Source organism: Scophthalmus maximus, chromosome 3 (genome assembly GCF_022379125.1).
Source record: "Scophthalmus maximus strain ysfricsl-2021 chromosome 3, ASM2237912v1, whole genome shotgun sequence".
Taxonomy (NCBI): Eukaryota; Metazoa; Chordata; class Actinopteri; order Pleuronectiformes; family Scophthalmidae; genus Scophthalmus; species Scophthalmus maximus.
This window is the reverse complement of record NC_061517.1, coordinates 8,179,212-8,206,051: the sequence shown is the minus strand read 5'-3', so window position 1 is coordinate 8,206,051 and position 26,840 is coordinate 8,179,212. Positions and strand designations below refer to the sequence as shown.

The 26,840-nt window shown below is 44.6% G+C and overlaps 3 protein-coding genes across 11 annotated transcripts in view; 1 reads left to right on the top strand and 2 right to left on the bottom strand.

The window, feature by feature from the left end:
- The first annotated feature begins 103 nt into the window (after window positions 1-103).
- Window positions 104-5,206, top strand: LOC118316926 (haloacid dehalogenase-like hydrolase domain-containing 5). The gene is made up of 9 exons (XM_035645224.2): window positions 104-917; window positions 1,049-1,194; window positions 1,896-2,099; window positions 2,204-2,316; window positions 2,404-2,497; window positions 2,583-2,616; window positions 2,729-2,903; window positions 3,030-3,218; window positions 3,624-5,206. The coding sequence occupies exons 1-9, from the start codon at window positions 611-613 to the stop codon at window positions 4,018-4,020; spliced, it is 1,659 nt and encodes a 552-aa protein (XP_035501117.1). The 5' UTR covers window positions 104-610; the 3' UTR covers window positions 4,021-5,206.
- On the bottom strand, window positions 4,706-6,556 carry gp9 (glycoprotein IX (platelet)). The gene is made up of 2 exons (XM_035645232.2): window positions 6,318-6,556; window positions 4,706-6,028 (listed from the first exon to the last, which is right to left on the bottom strand). Exon 2 carries the CDS (start codon window positions 6,025-6,027, stop codon window positions 5,281-5,283), a length of 747 nt encoding a protein of 248 aa, XP_035501125.1. The 5' UTR covers window position 6,028; window positions 6,318-6,556; the 3' UTR covers window positions 4,706-5,280.
- A 664-nt stretch (window positions 6,557-7,220) lies between these two features.
- Window positions 7,221-26,840, bottom strand: part of LOC118316914 (IQ motif and SEC7 domain-containing protein 1-like) — a 78,000-nt gene continuing 58,380 nt past the window's right edge. For 6 of the 9 annotated variants that reach the window (XM_035645196.2, XM_047331041.1, XM_047331042.1 and 3 more), the window contains 13 exons: window positions 20,891-21,170; window positions 19,322-20,601; window positions 18,630-18,791; window positions 18,182-18,304; window positions 17,629-17,795; window positions 17,198-17,337; window positions 15,738-15,767; window positions 15,071-15,196; window positions 14,823-14,922; window positions 14,420-14,581; window positions 13,919-14,095; window positions 12,205-12,254; window positions 7,221-10,860 (listed from right to left, as the gene is read on the bottom strand). In XM_035645196.2, coding sequence (XP_035501089.2) covers window positions 10,327-10,860; window positions 12,205-12,254; window positions 13,919-14,095; window positions 14,420-14,581; window positions 14,823-14,922; window positions 15,071-15,196; window positions 15,738-15,767; window positions 17,198-17,337; window positions 17,629-17,795; window positions 18,182-18,304; window positions 18,630-18,791; window positions 19,322-20,601; window positions 20,891-21,170 — 3,331 coding nt within the window. In that variant the 3' untranslated portion in view covers window positions 7,221-10,326. Of the gene's footprint in view, window positions 10,861-12,204; window positions 12,255-13,918; window positions 14,096-14,419; window positions 14,582-14,822; window positions 14,923-15,070; window positions 15,197-15,737; window positions 15,768-17,197; window positions 17,338-17,628; window positions 17,796-18,181; window positions 18,305-18,629; window positions 18,792-19,321; window positions 20,602-20,890; window positions 21,171-21,528; window positions 21,921-26,233; window positions 26,568-26,840 lie in introns of those variants that run through there. The other 3 variants (XM_047331046.1, XM_047331043.1, XM_047331047.1) reach the window with 3 other exon arrangements.

Below are 26,840 nucleotides of genomic sequence, written 5' to 3'. Positions count from 1 at the left end.
AGTTTGAAAGCTTGTTTTTAACATGTCTTTCCTGAACAGGTGTCTCTGCTTCTCGAAGACCGGTCCAAGTTTTAAAAGACGTCTAGTCTGAGCTGCAGTTTACTCAACACGTGTGCCTGTATGATAAATCGTCAGAGCCTTCAGAGGAACCCTGTGTATAATAATCAGAAAACCAAGCTAATCTGAACTGAAGGTTAACAGTAAATTAAGTGGACTGTGTTCCAGAAAACACAGTCTGGTGGTCCTGCTCTGTTGCGGTGCCTTGGCTGGACATCTGCAGAACCACATCCCTCCAATTCAGACACATTGTTCGGAAATGTGCGGCTGTTAATTCTCTCTGCAGCCAGGTTTCTATGCAGGGGCTCTGTAAGGGGGGCGGGGTGCTGTCATCTACAGAATGTTGGCTCAGAGTAGAAGCCTGATTCTGCTGCGTCTCAACAGAAAGGGTCGGGATGTCAAATTCCTCCAGGTTTCTTGCAGCACATTTAGCCCCCGCCCCCCTCGAGGCACATCATCCAGGACACGCGGGCGGACCGAACTAGTTTAGTGTCCTAAAGATAGAGCCGAGGAGTAAAATGGAGAGCTAAAAGTGAGGGTGCATCAAGTGCCCATGTTGTGGAGTCATCCGTGGGACTTCCGCCCCCGGGAAGCCGCGGTGACCGGAAACGAGATCCCTTTTGTTTCCGCGGCGCATCGTCGCTTTGATCCGCGACTGAAGCGCTTTGATCCGCCGCGGGGCTCGCGCGGTTTACAGACGGGGTCAGCCCGGGGGAGCGGCTCCACCGCGGAGTCTAAAATGGCAGCGGGGGTGTCGGTGGGTGCAGATGCAGCAACGGCTCCTTCCGACGGGGAGACGCAGCGGAGACCCTCCTCCTCCTCCTCGTGTCGTCATCGGGTGTCGCCCAGTCAAATAATAGGCGAGAAAACATCGGGAAAAAAAAGAGAAAGAAAAAAAAAAAGCCGGAGCGGCCGGAGCGAGCCGGCTCGTGCCGCGTCTTTGTGCTATTGTTATTATTATTATTATTATTATTATTTTATTTTGTTTAAGTCGTGAACCCGTCGCTGACCAAGGAGATGAGGGGACTCCCGTCGCTGTACCGGGGCTTGTTCACCCTGAGCAACCGTCAAGCCAGACGAGAAGCCGGGACGGTCGGTCCCCGGTGCGGGTTTTGCGGAACTCGGTCTAATAGCAAGGTACAGTTGGATCTGTTGGATCTGTATATATATATATATATATATATATATATATATATATATATATATATATATATATATATATATATATACTTTTTTTTTTCAATTCTGTGAACCAGTGTACCATGTCGACGTTGCCTGGGTTGCATGCAACCTCGTCAGATGAGGATGTTGTTGTCAGGGATGGAACAACAGGGGAGGAAGCTCGCTCCTGTATTTTCTCCCCATGAGAAAAACAAGCGCTCACAGGCTCCACAGTTTCCCCAGCAACAGGAAAATTAGAGATTGAAAAGAGACAAAACAATATCTTCTCCTTTTTTATTTATGATTATTTGTCGCAACCAACTACCCCTATGTACTCCTGTGTCACCATAGGACCCCCACTATGGATTCTCTGTGGCCGCCCTGTGCGTTGCAGATATAATAAAGACACCACGGTCATACATGTTATTAGAAAAAGACTTTGCAACACCATGCATAGTATTAAGTAAGCTTAAACAATATAATGTGACAAATGATCATTTGGATTCCTGTAAAAATGAATGATTTCATAGTGTGCATGGTCACAAATTCTCCCATAAGCTCCTCTTTCATTATCAGCCACTTTAAGGCCCATTCGTTATTTAGAGAATCCTAAAAGGAAAAAGAAAATGTTCTGTGTTATCTTCTTTGCTGGCTGACAATCTGCTTCCCTTCTCCAGCCACAGCCAAAATTTGGGCTGTTGTTCGATATTGATGGCGTACTTGTCCGGGGGAGGATGCCGATCCCCGCTGCAAAGAAGGCGTTTGAGAAGTTGGTCGACTCTCAGGGACAGTTTGTGGTGCCGGTCGTATTTGTCACGAATGCAGGAAATTGCCTCCGACAAACAAAAGCAGACCAACTCTCTCACATCCTGGGAGTACCTGTGAGTTCTTCACTAGAGAGGATTTTCAGATTTTTAATAAAATCTTTAGTCCTTTTTAGGATTAATCTGGTCACCTCTGCTATTAACACTTGATCTTTTTGCAGATCGCACAAGATCAAGTCATCATGTCGCACAGTCCTCTGAGGATGTTCAAGAAGTTCCATGATAAGTGTGTGCTGGTGTCAGGACAAGGACCCGTCCTGGAAATTGCTAAAAAGTATATACTTGAATCCTGGAATTAGTTACGTTTCCATTCTCTGCATGATTCATTGAAAGTGAATAAAACTCTCTGTTTCTCTTCTAGTTTGGGCTTTCAGAATGTCGTCAGTATTGATATGCTGAGGGAATCGTACCCGTTGCTGGACATGGTGGATCACAACAGGAGACCCAAACTGCCGGTGAGATACTGAAACCTTGTTTAGAAATGACACTGTAGAGTCACATTCAGCAGCACATGTTGAGTTTCTCCTCTTTCATTTTCAGTCCAACCCTGTTATCAACCCTCCTAAGGTTGAAGGTATGAACCTCTTATTTTATCTCAAAGCTTTTATATCCGTCTGTGTCTTGGCTACTCACCATTTGTTTTATTTATTTGTCCGGCGATTAAACTTTTGTTTCCTGTCACACAGCTCTGGTTCTGTTCGGGGAGCCAATTCGATGGGAGACCAACCTGCAGCTGATCATTGATGTGTTGTTGACTAACGGTAACCTCAGCAGTGTTCATCAAACACATAAGATGCCTCACCTCACCGTGCTCGCCTGCAACATGGACCTCATGTGGATGGCTGAGGCAAATTCTCCACGGTAACCATTAGAAATAAGTGCAGACACAGAACATATAAAATAATATAATTTATCAACTCGAGCAACGAGAGCACAGTCTTGGAAGTATACTGATACCACACTGTCTTCTTTCTCATTTTGTCACAGGTTTGGCCATGGGACCTTTCTCGTGTGCCTGGAGAACATTTATAAGAAGATCACAGGTAAAGACCTGAAGTACGAGGCGCTCATGGGAAAACCCAGTGAGCTGACCTACCATTTTGCAGAATACCTCATCAGAAGCCAGGCCATGCAGCGGCAATGGAAACTCCCCATCACTTCACTTTATGCTATAGGGTAAGACACCAAGTTTCCTCCCAGTCTTGCAAAAATAGTTAACGGCATATGGGAAACACTTTTGATGCATTTTAATGACAGTGTAAGTAATGAAAAGAGGATATTTGAAAATATATGTAGAAAAATGGAGCTCTTCCCTTTCCAGCTGACTGTAAGCGTGACAGTGAACATATCACAAAGTCCCTTTCAGATTTTATAAAATCACAAATGCCGCAGTTGTGCTGCTGCAGCTGTTCTGTGTCGGTGTGCCGGCACTATGTCATTGCTTTAATTGTCCCTTCATTCATAGCAGTGTGGCATAGAGCATCAAAAAATATAAACTTTTTTGTACACATTAATATCCTGACTACCTCTGTGCATACTGCACCGAGATACTGTGTCATGGCACTTCATCTGCATTCTCAGGGATAACCTTATGACTGACATCTATGGCGCCAATCTATACAACCGCTTCCTGGAGGAGAGAGTTGCTAGAAAGAACCCCAAAGCCGTCGCTAAGATGGTGGCCGCCACGGGATCCACCACTGCCGTGCCCCAGGAGGAGGACGTCGACAACCTGTGGGAGAGCGAGCTGGCGCTGCCCTCCGCAACGTCCTGTAAGTCTGTCCTCGTCTGCACGGGGGTCTACAACCCCAACGCGGAGGTGCCCCCGGATGCAAACCACTGCATCAAAGAGACGGTGTTCCACGGGCACCGGGACTTCAGATTCGACCCTGCGCTGGTGGAGCCCGGCCAAATTGTGCAGGACGTGGCCGAAGCTGTTGATCTGATCTTTGAGCTGGAGAAGTTTGTGCCTCAGTAGAGTTTGACCTAACGCGCTTCATGTTTTCATGAACAGGTAGTAGAGGAGGGGTGGAGCATTAAACTGGGTATATCGTTTAACGCATAAATGTGTAGGAGCCTAACACTGTGGACATGGTTTGACCACCTGACACGGCATCGACAAAGTATGTGTCATCCTCTAAACATTCAACACTGAGACCAACCTTAAAAAAGATGAATCATAAATCAGTTACTGTCAACTGCCCTTTTTAATTGTTTATGTGCTAGTCTCTAAATACCTGCAATGTGTAAGAATTGCCTTATTTTACCCTACTAAGTATCTTTTTTTAGATGATAGTAATGTTTTAGATTATTACAAATCCTGAAATCATCCTATATTTATTACAAGAATTTGCCAATGTTTTTAAGAAGCATATTCAGATAACATTTGACCTTTATTCTATATGACTTTTTGTCATTGCATTTTTATCCACTTATCCTGGGAAATCTATGCATGAATTCAACAGAAAAACTTGTACTGTAATAACAAATGTTTGATGTGCAATATTGTCCTCCGATAGTTCTGTCACCGCATTTTGTCCAGTCGTGAGAGCCTCGACCAATATCTGCACAAATCAGAGACTCTCATCTTTGTTTAATGTTTCTTCCATTTCTTCCTGCCATAAAACATGTTTGTTGTTATGTAGAAAAATGTAATTCCAGTATTAAAAGCTAATTAAACGTTTATTTAGATACAAGGAAAATGTAAATCAAACACTTTTACTGCCCCACATTTGTAATAATTCACTCATTGTAAATATTTTAACGTAAGGAAATATAAGGGAACAGTCACACAACCTTTGCAAAATGTTTGTGTGCCTTTTTTTTTTCCCCAGTCAGAAATGATTGACACCCGTTGGGAAATTGTCAAGATATACACTGTCTCTATGTAATCAAACAAACGCTCAGTCTTTTTGTAAGAGCACAATTGAAAAGTGCATAGGTCTGAGTGGTTGAGATCAGTTGTGAGAAGAAATTTAATGCATAGACTGATATAGAGTTAGATCTCATGACTAAATGAGTAAACATGTTCCCAGAGAACAGGTTACATTGTTAGGAAAAAAAAATAACCTGTAAGAAGACGGAGCTCTGGAGGTTTAACAGTAAAATAACTTTACTGCTAAAAAAAACCCAAACTGAAATAAATCCATTGTGCTGCCTTGTTACTTGCATCTGCTTCCTTTTGTTTTAATTGTAGTGTTTTTTTTAATACCTAATTCCTGTAGTAGACAAGCGTCCCTCAGGTATTCTTTATCTTTATATTGTGCTTCTTGTTCAACATGTCCAGAACTTGTGGCAGTAACTCCATGTTGATGAGCGGCCTTTCTAGAGTCTCTGCACAACTGAAAGAATTCAAGTCCACTCTGACTTCTGACAGAGTCGTGTGCAGCCTCCTCCTGTGTGTGGGCCTCAGTGAGGGCAGAGAGTCGGCCTCCAGTCCTGTATGTCTGTCGTCTATGTACAGGGTGATGGTGGAAGACTTGGCCAGTCTCAAGCTCCACAGTAGCAGAGCGATGAGGCAGCACAGCATCACTCCCACCACAGTGTTGTAGGTCCCGCCGGTGCAGCTCGCCAGGACACAGGAAGAGAAGTGGTCATCGGCGAGTTCAGTGATGGCTCTCTGAGCCACAGAGCTTGGACTGGCACAAGTGGGCTCCTTCAGAACAATAGCTCTGTTCTTTAGCAGCCAGTTCCTCAGGTATTGAATCCTGCAGTCACAGTGGAAGGGGTTCCCAGATAGCGAGACCCTTTTCAGACCGACAAGTCCGTCGAACAGGCCTGGAGACACCGAGGTGAGCCGGTTGTCCTGCGCATGGAGCTCCGTGGTGTCCGAGGGCAGAGGAGGCAGCTCCATGAGGTGTAAAGAGCTGCAGTTCACTTGCAGACCAGCAGACCGGCGGAATGAACATACGCCCGGTTGACCAACAGTATGTGCACTTGATGTGGCCAAGAGGAGGAAGACGGCTAAGCTGGAACCAGGGAGCATCCTGCAAGATCAGGAAGAGGTTATTCCCTTTTTTGATGGTATTGCATTGTAACTTCCAGTTTGTATTATAATGGGAACTTATTACATAACAGCGTGGGTGCTTCACAGAATGCTTACAATTCATCACAGAGAGAGCTGAAATATTGCACTTTGAAATAATACCTTGTACACAAAGGCTGTGTGTTAGGTTAAGATTAACATTATGCAATAAACAAAAATGGTACATTTTCAGAATGTGTGCTAAATAACTGAGAAAGAAGTGAAAGTCAAATCTACAAAAGAAAACAAACCTTTTAGAGTCAACCCAACTCGGGCGTCACTTCTTGTGCTGTCAGTCATCCTTGAAATCTCATTATGCATTCACTGGTCTTGTCCATTGCTGCTTATGAGCAAAAGAGCATTTTCCAAAAAGTTGTCCTGACCTCGAGGTGTCCCCGTTTTGTAACTGACGTGTTATTAGAACTCCGATACATAACCGCGTCAGTCCGAGGACTGCACCAGTAACACTGCACAGTTATGGCGCATTTGACATGAAGAGAATCCATCTGCTTTGAGGAGATAAGAGTTTATCTATTAAGAACAGTGGCGGAGGCTCTCTGAACCTTTCCCACTCAGTGTTTATTACTGACATCCACTGCAGTGCTGAGGGCACTTTACTGCAAAATACAGCTGGGAGCACGTGCAGCTTCACATGGGCTTAAATGTACCTATATGAGATATTTTGCATGCCAAGTGAAGAATGAGCTTGAGGCCAAAAAGAAAATGCTTCTGTTTTGAGCTCCAAAGCGGAATGGACATATATGGAGGCTGGATTCCAGTGAGAAAGATACTACGCTTCCACAGATACAGAGAAGTGGTTGAAAAGCAGAAGCTAAGTGTATAAACACTCATCTTCAGTTAGGAAGTGTGGCAGAGACTCTTTTCACCCATAGGTGGTGTGAAGGCACAGGGTTTTCCTTTTCATTTTGAATAATGCCCTCTGGTGGAATTGCTGAACTATAGTAGAAAGTGTTGTTGGAGCAGCGAAGTGGAGGATACGACACCCAGAAGATTCCACTTTGTGTGAAATGCATTGTACATGAATAAATCTAGTTCCATTTTCCTCCGAGTCACAGTGACGGGAGATTCAGAGCTCAGCGAGATAAAGTTCTGTGCACAATTTACTGCAGAGCAATGAAAAACAACAACGCATGTACCATAAGTCATATATTTGTTTATTTTGCGTTCTCAACATTGTCACAGTTGAAGTTTTACAATAACTGGGGTCTTACTGACTCACTACTCACTGTACAACAGAATGCACGTATAAATGAGGCCATTCTTGTCTTTTCCTTTAAAAAAAAAAAAGGGTCCCACTCCACACTGAACAGCTTGCAGCTGGATGTGTGCATGTCTATCCGTGTGTACAGTATGTGTGTATGTGTGTGTGTGTGTGTGTGTGTGTGTGTTTGTGGGGGTTGCATGTATGAAAAGAGCTGGATGTAAATGGCAGCAAACTTTCTAACAGTCTGTTTTTTGTTTTTTATTTCTACAACAAATGTCTGTTCACGACAGCTGGAGGCTGAGACAATCGATATGTTCATTAATCACCCATCACATCCATCTATGAGGTGATGTATATACATCCTGATCTTGACTGCAGATATCAGAATAGAGTACTGATCATATACACATTATGTACAGTGCCTTCAATCCCCCGCCTTGGTCCCTTTTACAGCGTCATCCTCCGACCGCACAGTCGTTCCTTATACACATCAAACTCCCGTATTTACACAATGAAAGCCCTCGGCAACTGAAGTGCAATGTTCTTTGTTTATTTACACAATGGCTTTGTGGATGAAATGCATGCTGAGCTTCAACAACTACCAGCCTAACATGGAACAACAAGAACACATCAACATCAAGTAATTCCAAATCATTCAAAACAAAAGTCAAAATTTATAGGCTGATTCCCCCCTCCTCCATCAGCTCACAGTGAGTAGGACACATGATGCATCAGATCCATGCAGTGCATTGTTGGGGTACTTTCTCACAAAGAATGACTGTAGACATTGGAAGCACTACAACACACACAGAAATAAACTGATTCCTCAGGTTTTACATCGTCCCATGATCTATAGAAAAAAATATGGAATCAATGGAAAGACACATTCATCTGCGCATTATTGTCCCATATGTGATTTATCTGCCATCCGAACTCTCTTTGTCAATTCACATGAGCAGATCCAAGTCTGACTTATGGCAATGGTTTTCTGTGTGAATGTTAAAATACATTTACAACCTGAATACTGGGACAAACAGATTACTGTCACTAATTTACACACTAGAATAGACTCTTATTTGTAGAATGTAGAAAGTTATTCTTTACATATACCCAGTTCTGTTGTTCAGTTTGCATTTTGTATATTATAACTGCATTTCCTGAAAAAATGAAAGTGTTCTTTCATATGTGCTTATCCAGCAAAATATTTTCGTTTAGCCCAAAGAGAAGCGTTTCTTTTATTAAAATATATACACACATTCCTCTTTCCATTGTTTATTGTATAAGTAAGTATTTATATATATATTCTTAAATGAAAAACGTTTTTTTTTTCACCTGAATCTTTTCCTGGACAACAAGACAACAGACTTTACTTCCACAAGTCTGCATTTTCTGAACATGATTGCACTTAAACTTGCTATGGTAACACTGATTTGTTATACAATGTGCAGAGGATAGCCTCACATCAATAACATTACATGCAAAAAAACAAAAGAAAAGAAAAAAAACCTACTAGACATTCCACTGAACTCCAAGTCTGTACCTCTCATAAGACCACGAGGACAGCCACACATTAATTTACTGAAAGACTCTGACAGGGGTCAAAAACTAAAATAAATAAATAATGATGCAACTTGACAAACACAAATTGGAGGGAAACCTTGCTTGTTTTTGATGTACAAAATCAGTACAAAGATATTGCACACATGATAGAAAAAAGATGAAAAAAATACTTCACTATGTAAGAACTGATTTTATCCACTCACCAAAACCTCATTGGTGAATAAAAAAAAATACTAAACAAGGCAAAAGAAGAAGTATTTCCGTTTTTTGATTTTAAGAGTCGAGAGAGCAGCTGTTGTATATGCTGAAGGCAACCGACTGGGCATGAACTGAGCCTCGAGTGTCTTCAAAACGTCTTTTCACTCTTGGTCTTCGCTCACTTTTTACAGTTTGAGCAGCCACAGCGTGAGAAGTAAACTGAGATTCACACAACCAATTGGTCCTGTTCATCATTTGTGAGAGTTGACAGGAAGTCTGCTCTGAGGCCTCAGCTGTGACGGCACAGCGCGATGATGCCCATATGCAACAGCTGCCATCCAGGGGCTCGCTCTCATCCGTTTGAAAGGCAACAAAAAATTCCAGAATTGATTAAAGGCTGGACTGAATGGAAGTTCACTCCTTTTCAGATCTACATCCCGTTACCACAGAGTCAGTATAATACTGATAAAATTCATTTTTGCTGATAATAATAATGATAATAATAATTGTAAGTATAATCTTACAAATTACCTTACGCACAATATACTGTACATGTAGTCTTGACTAAATAGATTATGCATTAATTATTGGCACATTTATTAATGAGAGCTAGGAGACAACACATACAGCTGTCATCTACACTAAATACAGCACTAGAACTACTATGACAGATGGTTCACCCAGTTGTTTACCTGTCCTGTGATTTAAGTTAGTGTGAAATGATTATACCTAGGTTCTTCAGTATATATGTGAGCTCTACGGGAGGCGACAACAAATAGCATTCGTATGAAGGGTAGTATCTGCAAACCAAAGATTTGAAAGTTGACTTCCGAAAGGCTGTGAAAAACAGTCAGCCATTTTCTAGTCTCAGGTCGTCTTTCCTCCTGACTGTGTCAAGGTAAGACAGGCTATTGAGGGAATGAAGCAGTGTGGAGGCGACTAGCGGTCACAGCCGGGCGTGTGTGTGTGTGTGTGTGGAAAATATAGAGCATCTTCCTGTAAAGAACCCAACCCCCCCACAAGACCCTGATAGGGCCGAGCCCCTGATCAGGCAAACTAGAAAAGGCCCCGAGTGGAAGATTTGAGTCCTATTTCCATCCTGCATATTAGTTGGACCTGGAGGTGAAAACGGTGACTGCGTGTGATTGGTTTCCATCACAGCAGCGGTAAAACACAGTGGACAGGCCATAGAGTTATGCTGTCAGTCCCTTTGGTGTAAGCAATTGTCCCGCCTTCATCGAGTTCCCTCCTCACTTCTCCTCTCTGTGTTACGAGCATCACACTACGGTGCTGATGCCACTGTGTTTGGGTTTGGGTCCGCCAGGTGCCGAACCCGCTTGCTGACTGTGGTGGTGAGCGGCGTGCTGGGGGTGCGAGGTGTGATGGGAATGCTGGCCGTAATGACTGTGCTGTGGATGGGCGTGTTGGTGCGCATGTGAGGAATAGGCTGGGTGCTGGTGGTGCTGCGTGTGGGGAGGAGGGTAAAAGTGGTGGTGGTGGTGGTAAGGCGGCGGGTTCTGTGGGACTTGGCAGTACTGGGGATGGTGACCTTGGTGTTGGGCCGGCACTCCATGTGCCTGTGCTGTGTGGTGGAGGTTGGTTGGGTGGGGCTTGTGGGATATGAGGGTGGGTTGACCGGCTTGAGGGTAAGGGGCGTGGCCCTGGGCTGGTGGTTTGCCTCGCTTGCTGCCGAAAAGCGACCCGAGGATGGAAGTCGATGCTGAGTTAGGGATGGGGGGTTGGCTGTGGGACGCTCCCTCACGTGGCGTAGTGGCTCTCCGGCATGTGTGTGGACTGCTAATGATGGACCCCTGCAGGAAGGAAGAAAGGTAACAGCACGTCCGTCACACAAATGTGCAAGTGCTACTGCCCGATCGCTACTCAGCTACTGCTGCAAGACACCAGCAGGATGGATTCACAGTTTTCTTATTTCAGATAAACAAGTAGCAAAATGTTATAGAGCATGCAAATGGGAAACTGTGCAAATGTTTTCATGAAAGGCAGCAGCAACACTAAGGATATTTCAGCTGGGTCAAACACTTCATGGTGGAGGGAGCCTTTATTCAACATAGCTCTGTTTATTAAGGAACTAACTGGCCTGAAACAGTAAATCTGAAGAAAGAGTAAATTAACATATAAATCATAAATAATAACATTAACAAGGGCAGACAAAAAGACATTTCAACTTCATTGCAGTCCGTGTGCCAAATCCCTCTAAGAGTCACACATGCAACATGTTATAACCAATGGAGGCATCGTTTCCACATGCAGAGGACGTGACAGGCAAACTCGTCATCCACACACGGGCATTCATCTAGAAATCAGAAGGCAGGAGGAACTACGCTCTTGTGTGCAGACTTCACAACAGGCCTGTACTTTCCCCCATGATCTGGTCCAACACTACTCGCTATCCAGGAATCAACTCTCCCTAAAAAAAGTGTTTCCTTTTGCACATTCGTCCTCTAAGACTGGAGAAAGACCATGCGACGACTTTGAAAGCAGAATGAGATTTTCAGGGTCCCAGACTTCAACCAAACACGTGAACTCATGGACACATGGAATGAGTGAAAGATGAATGAATGAAATCCACATCTTTATTTGTCTTTATTAAAACCAATCAGAAGACCTCTGACTATGAAGGCCACATTCCTCCCTGACCTTAACAGCATTTAAGAGAAGTTGTAGATAAAGAGAAAAGGAAGGACTCGGACGGGCAGAGATGTACTGTTTCCTAGTGTCTCACAGAGTGAACACCCTGCCGCAGAGGAGAAGAACCAGATGAAAACTGCTCGGATGTGATTGAATGAAAGACAGACAGGCAACAAGGGGAGGGGATCAGAGGAGGGATTAGTAGAGTCATGCTTGTTTGAAGATAAAGTGTATATCGGCCATATAATATGACCGAAACAGGAGTTCTACGGCTTCCAAAAAAAAGGGGGGGGGGGGGGGGGGGCACGATCAGAGGCAGGCAACCCATGCATGCACACTAACTGAGGCAAGCAGGTTATAAGGCATCCCAGGAAGAAAATTAAATGATCCAAACAAATGAACTGAGTCTATGAAGCAAAGGTGTAAGACCAAAAATAAATGGTGTGTTTTCACAGTGCACATCATCACATAGAGAGTAGCTTGGATACCAGCTGCTTCAAACTTACTTCCATATTGCTGTCTAGTGATCCTGCACTGCTGCGACGCCCCCGCTTGCCTGCCCGAGACATGCAATACCACAGATTAGAGATGGACAGCACTCCTGGATGGACTACAGACGTTTGGGCTGCCCACCCGACCCGTAGGGGGCAGTGCAATGGATTGTGCTTGGAGTAAAGTCCAAATATGGGCGGGGGGGGATTGGGTCCGGCAGTGTGGTGGGTGACAGGTGGCACTGTGGCTAACTGAGCCGTGAAGTCACATCTTCACTCAGGTTGAAAATTGAATCTGCATTAAAATTTCAGCGAGTTAAGTTTTAAAAAACGCCTTACAAATAGCAGGCTCATTCAAGTGATATTTCGATTTTTTTAATGAAAAAAAGCTTTCTTTTTTAAAAATAAATAATGGTCACCATGAGCGTCCACAAAGTTTTACCAAAAGATTGCGGGATATTTCTTTCTATCAGGGGATGAAAGATCTGGGGAAATTTTCATCCCCAGATTTTTGTCTTCATAAAATATGAGAACTCGTGACACAAGATGTCGATTTCCCCTAAGGGTCTATGTTGGCAAAAAGCCAGTCTCAGTTACAGTCACAGAGGAGGAGACACATCAAAAGCAGTACAGTGGTTGTTGCACATGGGATGTACAGGCATATACAGGTCTGAGGGCGAACAGAGCACTTTTGCCGTTGTTAGGCACACTCAGCCAATGATACATGACCAATAACTGCACATAAACAGGAAAAATACCTGATGTGTATGGAGAAAAAGAATAACACAGTAATAAACATGGAATGGAGTATGGCAGGGAAAACGAAAAAAGAAAACAACACTTAACATAAAATGACCCCACTAACATGCCACATCCTGCGTCGCAAGAACACAGGACACAAGAGGGCGCAGGGATTCCTACAGACTTCTTCCCTGTCTTCACAGCGTGTCGCAGTGCCAACAGTGAGGCAGACCCCTGACTGGATTTCATCTTGTTATCGAGGTAATCACCCGATAACTTCCCATAGCTGTTAGCTGTAATGAATGAAATGTATTCGTGCTTCAGAGACACAGCGGCTGTGTTAAACACCGATACTCATGGTTGTGACATGACTGTTAACGCCAAGACTGAAAACTGAATTGTGATTCTGTTACCGCTAAAGAATGGTAAACATCAGCACTCATTTGTTTGGTTCACAAATATACTGGAAATGCCACATGGTTTTCGAATACAAGAATAAAATTATCATGAAATGTCTTTGGATAAAAACGAACTGAGGAGGAGCGAAAAAGTGCCAAGTTAAAAAAAAGTTCACAAAACCATGAGTGGGAAAGTGATGTAAACTCATCCAAAGGATCAGGGGTGACAACTGCCTGTCAATTTCCTTCATCGCCGAGAATACAGATCGAGAAAAACCTTTCTCAACAATTAAACCTCTTCTCGAATACTGTAGCTCTGAATTCACACTGTGAGGAGTGGAAAGGTGGAGCAAAGCCTAAGTCCCTCTCAAGCAAAGTGCACAAACCTGTCTAGATCAAACTGTCCGATAATGGGTGAGTTGGATAGTGGATTTAAAAGGGAGGAATCTGAAATCGATGTATGGTGCCGTGAAATAACATTTTGCTATTTTTTATCCCCTTGGTGTCATCGCAGAGAGGTGGATGACGCGAGCAGAGTCCGCTTCCGTGGACGAAACCGGCAGGTTAGAAGAAAGACGTTGTGGCTGTACCTGCTTCGGAGAGGTCCCGCAGGGAGCTGCTGAGGGCGCTCCTCTTCAGGCCCTCTCCCATGGCGTAGGTGTCATCCAGACTGGCGCGGTTCATGCTCCCGTTGCCGGCCTCCTTCTTCAGACCGGAGCTCTGCGACATGCTGGGTCTCACCACCCCCTTCTGCTTCTCCAGCTCAGCTGTGGAGAGGAGCCGAGGGTAAGGCTGCGGTAAGGGACACCATATCTCAGTCTGGCCAGAGGAAGACTTTACCACCCATTGCTGTCTGAAACTCACCAACATCCACTATTCACCTACACAACATCCAGCATCCTGTTCTTTCATCCTCGTCATCTTTCGAGCTCTCCCTCCTGTAAGCCATCATGTGAACTCTGTAAACACCCTCCCTCATAAACTGCCTCAGTTGAGGAATGAGAACCATGCCCTGTTTCTACTTTACACAGCCTGAGGTGGAGAGAGTCAGAGGGGGATGGGAGGGAGAAAAAAAAAAAAAGGCAGCTCACACTCTATTCTGTATTTCTCCATTTCCTGGACCTCGGCGATGGACTCTCGTAGGTCATCCGTGAACTTCTTGCGGTCCTGGGGGTTGGGCGCGTTGAAGTTGATGAGGACCTTGATGTCTGCACCTGGTATCGCTGATGTGAGTCTGATTCCATTCGGGTAATCTGGGGCAACACGCAGAGGGGGAGAGAGATTTATACAGGGGCCATTGATCAAAACCAAGTTAAAACACATTGGACGGATGTGTTTGAAGTTGGGAGAGTATAAACAACGTCACAGCCCATTGGTTTGACTTCCCATTTCTGCTAAATGTGTTACTGTGCTAAATCCAACCCGCTGAGGTAAACACCGTCAGCTAACACGCTACAGACGACGGATGAAAGGAACAGGCCCTGTGCCACTTACACTGATTTTCAAACAGCATGACTTGCATCCCGTACAGAGAGAAGGACTGTCGGAAGCTGTATGTCACCGAGTTCTTCTTTTTCTGGAAAATCTTGGTTACCTGAAATGGTACAGAGAGATGGTTGGTCTAAAAGGGAGGAGAGGAGAGGAGAGGAGAGGAGAGGAGGAGAGGAGAGGAGAGGAGAGGAGAGGAGAGGAGAGGAGAGGAGAGGAGAGGAGGAGAGGAGATGAGATGAGAGGCCTTTTACCACTAGGAGGTCATTGAACAGGAAGATCTCCCGCTGATGCAGGCCCAACTTCTGGAGCTTGTTGGGATCTGGCACTTCAAACAGGCGGCAGTAACACACCAGCCGGCGATGGGGCAGCGACAGAACCTACAAAGAAGAAGAAGAAGAAAGAAGAGCACAGATACCAGAGGTCAATATGGCCTCAGTCACAAGGTAATGAGAAATAAAATTTAAAAAAATTGTTTTTCCCTGATTTTTTGAAACGGTAGGTGTCAAATAAATGTTTGTTGTTAGGTTTTTTCTTAAGGAAAAGTCAAGCACACATTTTGTTTAATGATTTCAAGACATTAATCAATGCCGTCATCTCTTCCTGCGAAATAAGAAAAGAAAGAAAAGAAAGTGAAACCTGAGTGAAACCGAGAAAACTGAGTAAAATGTTACTGTTTTTATGTTGTTCCATGGCAACTTTATAATAAATATTAAAGTGCAGCTGTGTGTCTGTTGATTGTGTCCACATGGTTCAGCAATAACTGCACATCTCTCGATAACAGACGTAATGTTTTGGAGGGTGCAAACATCCTTTCCTTTGTAGGTAATCCAACTTTTGAAACTGTAACTGTAATGTTCAGGGCCAGAAATGAAAAATGATCAAATATTAGTATGATTTATGTTTTTTTTGTCTACTTACACATCCGAGGCCGTGATGGAGCGATCCGATCTGAAAACAGAAAACAAAGAGGATATTACATGCATCTGTTCTAGTGGGATTATTCAAACCAATGCCTTTGATAACATGGCAAAATGTAATCTTCCTGATTAATGAGCCCATATGAAGATTTCTCCTGTTAAAGTGGCCGTGACGATACATGAACGTCTGTGTACAAGTCGGTGGTCTTTCTCACTTGCTGGACTCAGGGGAGTCTGTAATGATGCTGAAACGAAACTGTGGAAAGATTCCTCTGCAGGACGCAGCGTTAGTGGCCCTGATTGTTACGGGGAGGAATTCCAATGTGAGTCTTTACGTTAAAGAGTTTCAACCAAGTTTCCTCCTGGTTTTTTTTAATGCCACGGCTAAACGGTGACGAGGGATCATTTTTCAATACATTCAATTATTACAGGCGGAACCGAAGAGATTCCAACCTGCTGGAGACCGACGGAAACAGAGTCCTCTGAGCGAGACGAGCCTCTCTCTGAGGCGGCATAGGTTAATCACACTTTCAACCTTCGCACACGAAAGAGACATCATCACCTGCAGAATAATGCAGAGATGCTGTTTCCCTGCTCCCGAGGGGCTGGAGCGGAGGCAGAACTAAATTTGATAATGTCTCTGGTTCAGTCTTAATCCTGAGAAACTAGAACCACCGCCTCGCACTTGTAAGCCTCCGCCAATCAGTGAAATTGCAGTTTAAAATACAGTAGTTTTAAATGTATTCAAAGTTATGAATACAATTGATTTGAATTGACTCAATATTTGTCGGTCTTGTTCTGCTGCACATCTACTGAATTAGTGTGTAAGTTCATCGTGAAAAAATAACAACTGGGCCAAACTCCTTGCACGTGTTCACATGCTTGACCAGTATAATAGTGAAATTCTCCCTGACTACATCGCATTCACAAGAATGGGATTTACATGAGGTCATCGAATTCCAATCTGTTCCTCCTTTGTCTACAACCGTCAGTTGAGCTGAGACAGCACAATAGAGAATCAATAGATTATTGAAATGTAACCCTTGGTCTGTTTAACGCTGGTGGCACTGCGGTGTCCGAGCACTGCACCTACTTCTCCCTCTGGAACGAGGTGGGGACTATAATGTACTAACGTGGCAGCGAGTGTCCATTTCTCATGCGACTGCGGCACTGGGTGACACTGCTCAAGGGCTTTTTGCTGTGTAAAAATCACCAGCGTGAAGGTCTCTAAGCCCAGGCGTGAATCCCTATTCGCACAATAATACCCAAAGACTTTCTCAACTATTCCTTCTATGTCTTAATCTCTCTACCTTTGATTTTAGAAAATCAGGAGAAATGTGGCCTTGTTGTTCATTTAAATTGATAGATAAGGAAGATACAGCCGTCTGAGTGCTGAATAAAGAACATAGAGGATAAGTCAGAGACAAGAGTCATGCCTTGTGATGAAAATACATTACTCACTGGTTTCTTTCCGACAATGAGCTTCTCAACCTTCTGCACCTGCGAGACATGGTCCTCATTGGTCTTGAGCTCTCGCTTACGGATCCTCTCATAGATGCCGACCAGAGTCTCCCTGGGTATGTCCTCTCCGTCGTCCACACCTGGGACAGAGGGAAGAGCCGGGTTACAATGTGAAAGTGAAAGGGGATGTATTAAAAGCCACCTGTAGATCAAAAAATGGAAAAATGGGAAATGGTTTAATGTGAAGTGGGGTACGTAAGAGGAGGAACTGAGAGGAAGAAGATCATTCACTTAACTGCAAGGGACAATCTCTTGTCTAGTAAATACATATTATGCCCTGGAGTGAAACGTAAAAGGTGCCCAAGGATGAATTTCACACGTAACACATTTTTAAATATCAAAATATGAATTCACAAAAAAGGTTTTATCACCTCTTAAATTCTTGATGAAGTCCTCCATCTTCATCTTCCTCTCGGGCTTGACGTTGGGGCTGTACATGTCGGTGTTGAGGAGGATGATGGCAAACGCCAGGATGAAGATGGTGTCAGGGTTCCTGAACTGTCGCACCACCGTGGGATTACAGATGCAGTAGCGCTGGCTGGAGACACGAGAGGGGAGAGCGATGTGACCCAGTTCAATCTACACCCAAGCTCACAAAACACACACATTTGAATTGTGCTCAGAGAGAGAGGAAATGTTCTGAGCGTGACCGGTAGAAAGCAGAAGTAAAGCTACAACTGGTTTACGTACCATCTATCTTACCTGGACAATACTTGTGTGAGGAACACCAGCATCAATGACTTAAAAAAAAAAAAACTATAGATGGTTGATGTTGTTTTCTCTCCTTTCTTTCCTAAATCGTTATCCTTCTCTTTGATAATTGACACTTCATGACAGCTTTTTCTTCAATCCTCTGCGTCTTTCTGTGTGAATATCTCTCCAGCCTTAACATATCAAATGCCGTCTGTGAATGAGTGATCTTACCTGAAAGCTTCGATGAGCCGCTCCACCTTCTGGGCTTCGCCCTGGACACGTATGTGGTTCTGAAATTTCCTGAGCGCCTCGTCCAGCTCCATGCTCTGGAAGTCCATTTCATCCACCACACAGCTGTACCAGCAAGGGGACAGACGGAGAGAGAAACAATTCTGTTACGTCTTACAAGGCTCAGCTGGCGTAGAGTCTATCGTGGAGGACATCTCAGTGTTTATTAAAGAGGATATTACAAGAGATTATCTTTTCTCTTTTATTAAATTCACCATAGCAGTGGCCCTGATGTTGTGGAACACTCGGTTTTTCTTTTGTTTGCTTTGGAATGTGCACATGGTCAATGATCCTCTACTTCAGTACATTTACACACAATTCAATCACTTGGATTTTTCCTCTGGTTTTATTTAACAGTGCGGAAGTTTTCAGGGGAAGGTGTCGTACGTACTCTAGGACATCTCTGTTGAACTGTTTCTGTCGATTGCCAAGAAATTCTCCAATCATCTGCCTGCTCAGCCCCTTCCTCTGCAGCAGGAAGTGAGCCACACCGACCGGTGTGTCCGGGATGAATCCCCTCTCAGTCAGGTACTGGATACCTTTCTCTGGCTTCCTGTAAAGAACGAAAACAGACAGAGGAGTTATGTCTTGACATTTCTGGTATTTAGATGCTCATCAACTTTGAAACAGGAGATAAATGATAACATCTTCAGTAATGATCTCTAAACCTGTTCATTAAGTTCTCAAAGTCAATTAGCATTTGGGAACATATGTCACGAGGGGTTACAGGAAACACATATACAAAATAAAGTTTCTATAATTTTTTGTGAGAGATAAATAATTGAGCTACATAGCACCAAAGTTGTCATGTCACTCTCATGTAGGTGTGTCAGTTTCATTATGGAATACTTTTCTCCGGAATTTACACCAGTTGTCACATTCAACTCACAAATCAAATCATGTTACTAATTTCCCCTTCCACACAAATAACTTTCAAAAGGCCTCAGAATTTGATGTGAGTGCAACTGATTACAGTTGTGAGTGAGAGAATGATTTTCCAAGAGGCCTCTCTAACATCTTGTCCGCTCACTGGGACATGAATCACTCCACACACACCGGTCAAGTGCCTGCTCTGTCACCTACTTGTTGAAGAGGTTCAGGCCGATGCGGTAGTGTCTCTTGCGGATAACATCATTACTGAAGATGGGCGAGTCCCAGCTGTTGCGAGTCTCCTTGTGGTAAGTCTGTTTGCTGAGCGTCTGCTCTCGTAGGCTGTCCCTCGACGAGGACTCGGAGCTGCAGTTGATGGTGTCGTTCGAGTTGGATGTGCTGTTGATGCTGTCGTTGTCGCCGTCGGAGAAGTCAGACTCGGACTTGCTCTGTCTGTTTGCCGAGCCGTTGATGGCTAGATGGCCTTCCAGCTGGCGGTGGCGGTGGCGCAGAGGTGCGTCGTCGTCACGGGATGGGGCTCGTGGTGGGGGCCCGTGGGAAATGTGTTTAGGGCTGGCCTGGGATGATGTTACGATGTGTCCGTGTGCTTCATACACAGGCGGCCGTTTGACAGAGCCTCGGTCAGAGCGGTCACTGAGCTCGACAGAGCTGTCACTAGGAGGTTCAATGGTCAACAGAGGGAGATGGTCCATTCGAAGACGCTGCTCTTGGCACTCCAGAGAAGGAGTGCTGCGGCAGCTCGTGTCTGTGTCACGACCCTCATCTTTGGGGTCAATAGGCCAGTAATCCTGAGAGGAGTTGACTGACCGTAGCCGCAAGTCTGATTCTGTGCTGGAAGGATGGTCCCCTGACCTTGACAGAGCAATAGAGGGGGACATGTCCTCCTCGTCGATGAACAGAGTAACATCACTATACGATGCCAACGTTTCATCATGCATGCGTCCGGCTGCCCTGCGGTGGGACTTCACCTGATAGGGCACGTCCCTCTCCACCTCGGAGCAGCCCATGGCCTCTGGGTCTGGGCCCTCGTCCCCCTGAAGACTGCGACAGTTCAGCGCATCATCTATCGACTCCGCCAGAGACTTGACCTGCCTGGAAAAGGCGTCCTCCAGCTCCGTGATGGCATCTGTCAGGTCGCCCTGCTGCGGTTGGTGAGATGTCATGTTGGCCTGTTGGTGAACCTCGATATCTCCACATTCAGACTGCACCATGGACAGCGGGGAGCCATCCTCTGTCATGGACACCTGCCTCCCTTCGAAATAGGAGCTGTGCACTTTCTCTGGGCCCTCAAACGACAGCTGCATCCTCATATTGGAGAGAACAATGCGTCTGGACATACGGTTCTCAGACATAGAGCTCCTGAGACGTTCAAAGTTCTTGTTCATCTGATATTGGCGGAAGGCTGTCTGGATGGTGCGGGCTGCATGCCGAGTTATGAATCTTCCACCATATTTACGCTCCAGCATCTCCACCTAGAGAGAAGACAGAGTAATAGTGAAACAGTGAAACTATAAGCTGTCGATTAAGTCATCATCCTGGACGTCACTGATCATCTGTTTCTCCCTGTTGTCAGTGGCGCTGTGACAATTCAACAATAAAAAGTTCCTAAAAAATATATCACAGATCAGTGTTTCTGCTTAGCAGCTCACACAAGATTCATAATCTTTCAAACTAAAATTGCATAAAACACTTGGCATGAGAACATGGGAAACTTTGACCAGCTTCAAAAGCAAACAATTCAACGAGGCTACTCGGAACTACCTGTTTGTCCTGAAGGTCAGCAGAGAGCTCATAGCTCTCAGAGAGCGAGCGTGACCGCTTGATGGCCTCCTCCTCAGCCTGCTTGCGGAGGATGGACTGCGAGTGCTGAAGCTTGGCCCGACGGGGCCTCTGAGGCCCGGGCTGGACCCCGTGGCTGTAAAGCGGACTGTCAAAGCGGTCGGGGCTGATGGCCGACCCGTGCGTCACCGGAGCCTGACCATAGCTGGCTCCTCCATCCAGGGAATGGCCACCGTCATTGGACCGTCCATCCCCTTCCACACTGCAGTGAGAGAGAAAAGGGACCGTTAGAGAGATTTAATCTTCTCGCAAAGGAAGGGAAACAAAGTCAATCAGGATCAATCGGTTTTTACAAAAAATAAAGTGATATGAAAAACAGCCATGGCCTTACAGAAGTGAACTACAGACTGTGTGTAAGTGAGTGGAGCAGGGATTCATCTGTAAGCGGTCTGATACTGGTCGGTATCTCTGAAATAATTACAGCCTGCCACAGATTTGTCTGTAAATACAAATGCCACGTAAACACTCTCCAAATATTAAACACATCCAGCCGACGCAGTCCTTGTGCGTTTACCTCTAACACAGTTATTATTGAAAAAACAAAACAGACGGTTACTCACTCACTCTTACATTCTGCCGCGTTACAGGACGACTGTTTGCTGCGAAAAGAGCGTCTGTTTTCTATAAACTGCCAACTCTTCCTCCATATCTTGTCCACCATTCTTTCAGCCAAATGAAGTCCAGAGTACACAGGCTCCTCCAGGAAACCAAAGTTTATGTCACATTACCAGCCAATCAGTGACCGGCGGGAGTTGCATCATGTTTGCCGGAGCGACGGCACACTGCTCCAATACATGTTACAAAGTCCAGTTTAGAGCCGAATGACAGAGCAAATATAACTTTACTGGTCCCTTTGAAATAGCTAAGTGGGTATATATGTGTTGCCCACTTTTTCAATAACTAACCTCACACCAATATTTCTTCTCTCCGTCCGTGGTACAGTAACTTCACTGTACGCTGGCAGCCTGATGTGTTTGAACTGTGACTTTGACACACCCATGCAGTGTACACAATCCACTTCCTTCATTAAACCGCCTCCAATCAACATTCAGTAACAACAGCCTGCCAAGCAAACAGCAAACAGTGCTGGGTGGAAAAAGTGAAGCTGAATATGGTCAAAAGTTCACACAGCAGATGTGTTTATGAACTCGTTTCATGTTGGTCGTGTGTTTCGCTCTTAAATGAATATGGATCACCCGATTAGAAACCCCGCTCAGCACAGCATGCCAACAAAATATTTACAAAAGATGTCCAGGATTCTCCACAGCCTATGAATACGGATATGATAGGCCGGCCTCAATCTGCAACAGGGCATACTTTTCATTTTGGAAATTTTAAATCTCATTCACAACCTACAACTTGTCCCTTTTTGTCTGCTAATTCATAAGAGAGTAGATGTATTATACAAATGTAAAGTTTGTATAATAATGTAAAGTAAATATAAATCAAAGATTGTGATTGTGATTGTGAAGTGACTCATAGACTCTTACACAAGCCTCTTTGCCTCAGTTTTCTAGACCGATTAAAAAAAACAACCAAACATTTGAGTGTGAAACATTAAAACATATTTTGCTGAATTTTGCTGCCAAATTACCACCAATAATTGCTGGTATCCACAAAGTTAGTCCTGATTCCAACTGCTAAGAACAGAAATATTATCATGTTTTCAGGTGGTACAGTGAGTTATTGAGCATAATTGGCCTTCTTCTGCTCTTGTCTGAGAAGAGATGACACATTCATTATCGGCCAAGGCCGAGGTGACACAGGCAAAGTTAATGGTAGGCAAAGTGTGGACCGGCACATGACAACAAGGAGACCTTCATGCTGCAGGTTCAACATGATACCCTGCACAGCACAGCACACTGAATGCCATACGTCGCTGCATAATCACCACTGGGAAGAACCTCCCCTACCATCTGTCATGTGAAGCCGCCGTCCCTGAAGTTAAAAGTCAAACCTTGCTCGCTGTCACCGCACCAGAATAGAGCCAGTGGCATGTTTTTCATGCCATGTGTTCAATCTGTAGAAGTTTTTCAAATTCATGCATGTTCATCTTTTTAGACATTTAGCCCAAAGCACTGCAGTCTACCACTGGTTTGGCTGCAGGCTCTTAGTTTCATTATGTAGTGTCATTTTGTTTTCTGTTGTATTATTTATAGGGAGTTAGGAGTAATTGACATTCCATTGTTTTGCCTAATTGCTAGCCAGTAATTACCAACCAAAACACATTAAAATTTCAATTCATGCCTTGGACAGTAAATAAACTGAAAACACAATGAACGTCAAACTGCTTTTTATAGCTACTACAGCGCTCCTCTGTGGTTTGCTCTCTCTCACCCAGTCACCTACCAAAACGTTCAAGGTCAAAACTACTGCAACAGTTCTGTCTTTGCCTTTCGCCACCGAGACCTGGACCCAACATCTGCCCCTCCATTTTCTCTCTCTCTTTCTACCAACCCTAAATCCAGACTGTCTGAGTCCAAGAATAGGGGGGTGAAAACCGAATTTTAAGAGCTCATGTTTTAAGCTGTAATTTTGGAAGGGAAAGTGTGATTTTATCATCATCATCATTTACATCAACATATTGTCCAACGACCAAAGCCCTTGAAATAAGATCTCACTATATTAGCAATGGCTACCCCAATGGTGTCCGTCCCTCCGTCTGGGTCTTTATCCAGCTGTAGTTCCCGTTGGTTCTGATGTAGGCATGGATAAGCATGTCAGCTCAGCTGGCAGTGATTTTCAGCCACATGAGATCCAGGGGGGGTTGACCATCTTTCTTACCTCCCTCCTTCCCTCTCAACACATCCTGAACAAACAGGGCAGGCCCAGGCCCCTTGTCCAGGCCTCAGCCCATTCCATCAGTCGGACCTGGGGGAGAAACATTCCTACATCCCGGAAAAGAGGAGTCACATCTACAGGGAATAGAACAAGGCTAATGAAGTGCAGGCCGGAGTCACGGAGGAAAAGAAAGCTGCAGTGTGGAGCTAACGTAAACTCCCAAACCAAGTCACAGAGCTGAATAAAACCTCTAAGTTGTGTTTGAAGATGTGTCTGTGTCTGTGTCTGTGTCTGTGTGTGTGTGTGTGTGTGTGTGTGTGTGTGTGTGTGTGTGTGACAGCATAATTTAATTACCAGTTCAACTGTTAACTTGAGGAATATGCTGTATATCTATGGAAAAAGCAAAGGACTTATGCATGGTTACTCCTCAATTTTGTCAGTAACCTGATTTTGTAAACATTAATGTAAAACATAAAATTAAATTTCCTTTCAGGTTAAAGGATCAGGAACAATCAAATGAATGTGGACTAGACTCATTGTTATTATGAGTTTTTTTTTAATGGAAGAGCTATGGTAAGGAGAGAGGTATCCATTTTTTTGCTAAACTTTACAAGGGGGTTTAAGATGAAATATGAGCGGATTCCCTGCCTTGACATGACGACTCATACTTATCTGTTCTTTATGTGTGGATGTAAACACACGGCCAGTGAACCGATCTTTCCGATCAATCAAACAGAGCTTCCATTATCACAGCTCTCACCCCACATGCACTGACATCATGTGCTTGTGTCCAAACACAACAAAAGCAGATGTCTGCTCTCTCTCTTTCTCTCTCTCTCTGTCAGAGAGCTCATAAATACAGATGTGCTCACCAGCTCCAACTACACAGATGTGAGGGAGCACATTTCTCAGGTAAAAGGTTAGGAGACCACACAGTGACAAGTTAATGAAGAGCAGCGTTTAAAAAGTCGAAGCTGCCAGTAAACACTCAGATGTGTCGGTCGCTTCAGCATCAATAACCAAACTAATGGAGGATTTTTTTTTGCGACAGCTATAAAAAGACAGCTAGGAGCAGGTCTGGGATTTACGGTTCGACACAGTTGCGAACTGGAAAGCTACACTTTGGCCGTAAGACTGACAGAATCTCTCCTGAGAGTTTGCAGCAGACAGTATCAACTGGAGCCTCATAAGACTCTGGGTTGAGTCATGGTAACTACTGGAAGTTGTACGTATATTTCACTTTGAGAGCATGTAGGACTTGGGTGTCTCTACAAATCAGAAAACTGTCATCTCGCATCGGATTCGAGCTGCTCAGAGACACACGAGTTATGAAAATAGAGCCACACACATGAATGTATCTGAGAGTTCAACAGTCTGCAAATGAAAGCTCTAACCTTTGCCCTCATTATTACATTTTGAATATCAAAGTAACATGGAAGCACAACAGTATTCAGCTGACTTAGTTTTCCTTCAGAGCACCAACAGTCAGTCTGAATATTGAGACATTGTTCCAGCGTGTTTCACTGTTAAGCTGATTCATAATGAAGTTGCACAGATCTTTATGAGCATATTAATATAGCACAGATGCCGCAAATTAAAACATATGTCAATGCAAGCTTTGACAAGTAGCTGATTGATGCTTTGCTTACGCCGTCCACATACTTGTTACTTGAAGTAATCAGAAATCAATAGGCTACTGTTTCCTTGTTAACTTCCAGGCCTCGTTCTGTCTGAATCAAGGCTTCCCTCCGACCCCCTGCTGTCAAGACTCAGATTACAACAACAACAACACCTACAACTACAACTGAGCTATTGTCATTATTTCTCAATACTGAATAATTTAAGCCTCCTCCACAATACACTCAGCACCTGGTCTTCTATATCCAGCTATGAAAAACCACACAGTCACACAGCCAGCAAGCGGGAGGGACACGAAACACCACAGGAATGCCCTTCAATCGAGCTCGTAGATGGATTCTGTACAGTAAGACAAAACACGGCATCATATCACTCACATACAGTGACTCAGAGAGGGGACGGGATCTGTTTCCCATTGTGGGTGAGTCACAATTGAAATGACAGACCACCCTTTAAACTTCATGATCTTCGTGACTTAGCTGGAAGCTTCACATCAATCCTGTCACCCTCTAGTGTGGATTGATGTGAGAACACATGAGAAACAATTTCAGAGTGTGTGTGTGTGTGTGTGTGTGTGTGTGTGTGTGTGTGTGTGTGTGTGTGTGTGTGTGTGTGTGTGTGTGTGTGAACCGTGCTCTTTTTCACAAACACACATTCTCTCTCTCTGCTGCTTATTAAACAAAGACATTTGAGCTCTTGGAGCTTGGTGTAACCTTATCCAATGACAAAAGTCTCACGCACACGCACACACACACACACACACACACACACACACACACACACACACATACACACACACACACACACACACACACACACACACACACACTATTCTCTTACTCTTACCAGCCATTCAGCTCCAGCTCCAGCAGTGACAGGGTCTTCTCTGAATTACACTGCAGACACCACATGCTGGCCGGCGCTCACAAGACGATGCACTACAAACATAAGTATTCCCACTCAAAAGTCCACATTAGTGCCTCAAAAGGTTTCTCTAAAGCAGACACACAGATCTCCACACTGTCATCTCCTACAGCTCGTAGCTCTCTGCTCCTCAGAGACAATCCCATTCCTTTTTGGAAGCAGCTTCCTATGGATGGTAGGCCTGCATAGTCAGAGAGTCAGTTGGCAATCTCTTGACAGACAAGTGGAGCTCTTTCTGTTTCTCTTTCTTCCTTTCTGTCCTCGGTGTGCCGGGCTAGTTGGAGTATAAGGGGGGAGAGGGGGGGGGCGGAGGCTGGGAGACGGGAGTGTGGGATTCTGCCAGGCCCTGAGCAGTATGGAAGGGGGCGGGGTGCAGGAAAGAGGGTGTGAGAGCGTTGTGGCTCTGTAGCTGGGTAGAAAGAGAGAGAAGGGGATGAAACCTCCTCCTGAACAACATTAATCAGGCGAGGAAGGGACGGCACAAATGACCCCTGGAGTGGGTGACATCGAGAAGAAAATTGCATTTTTC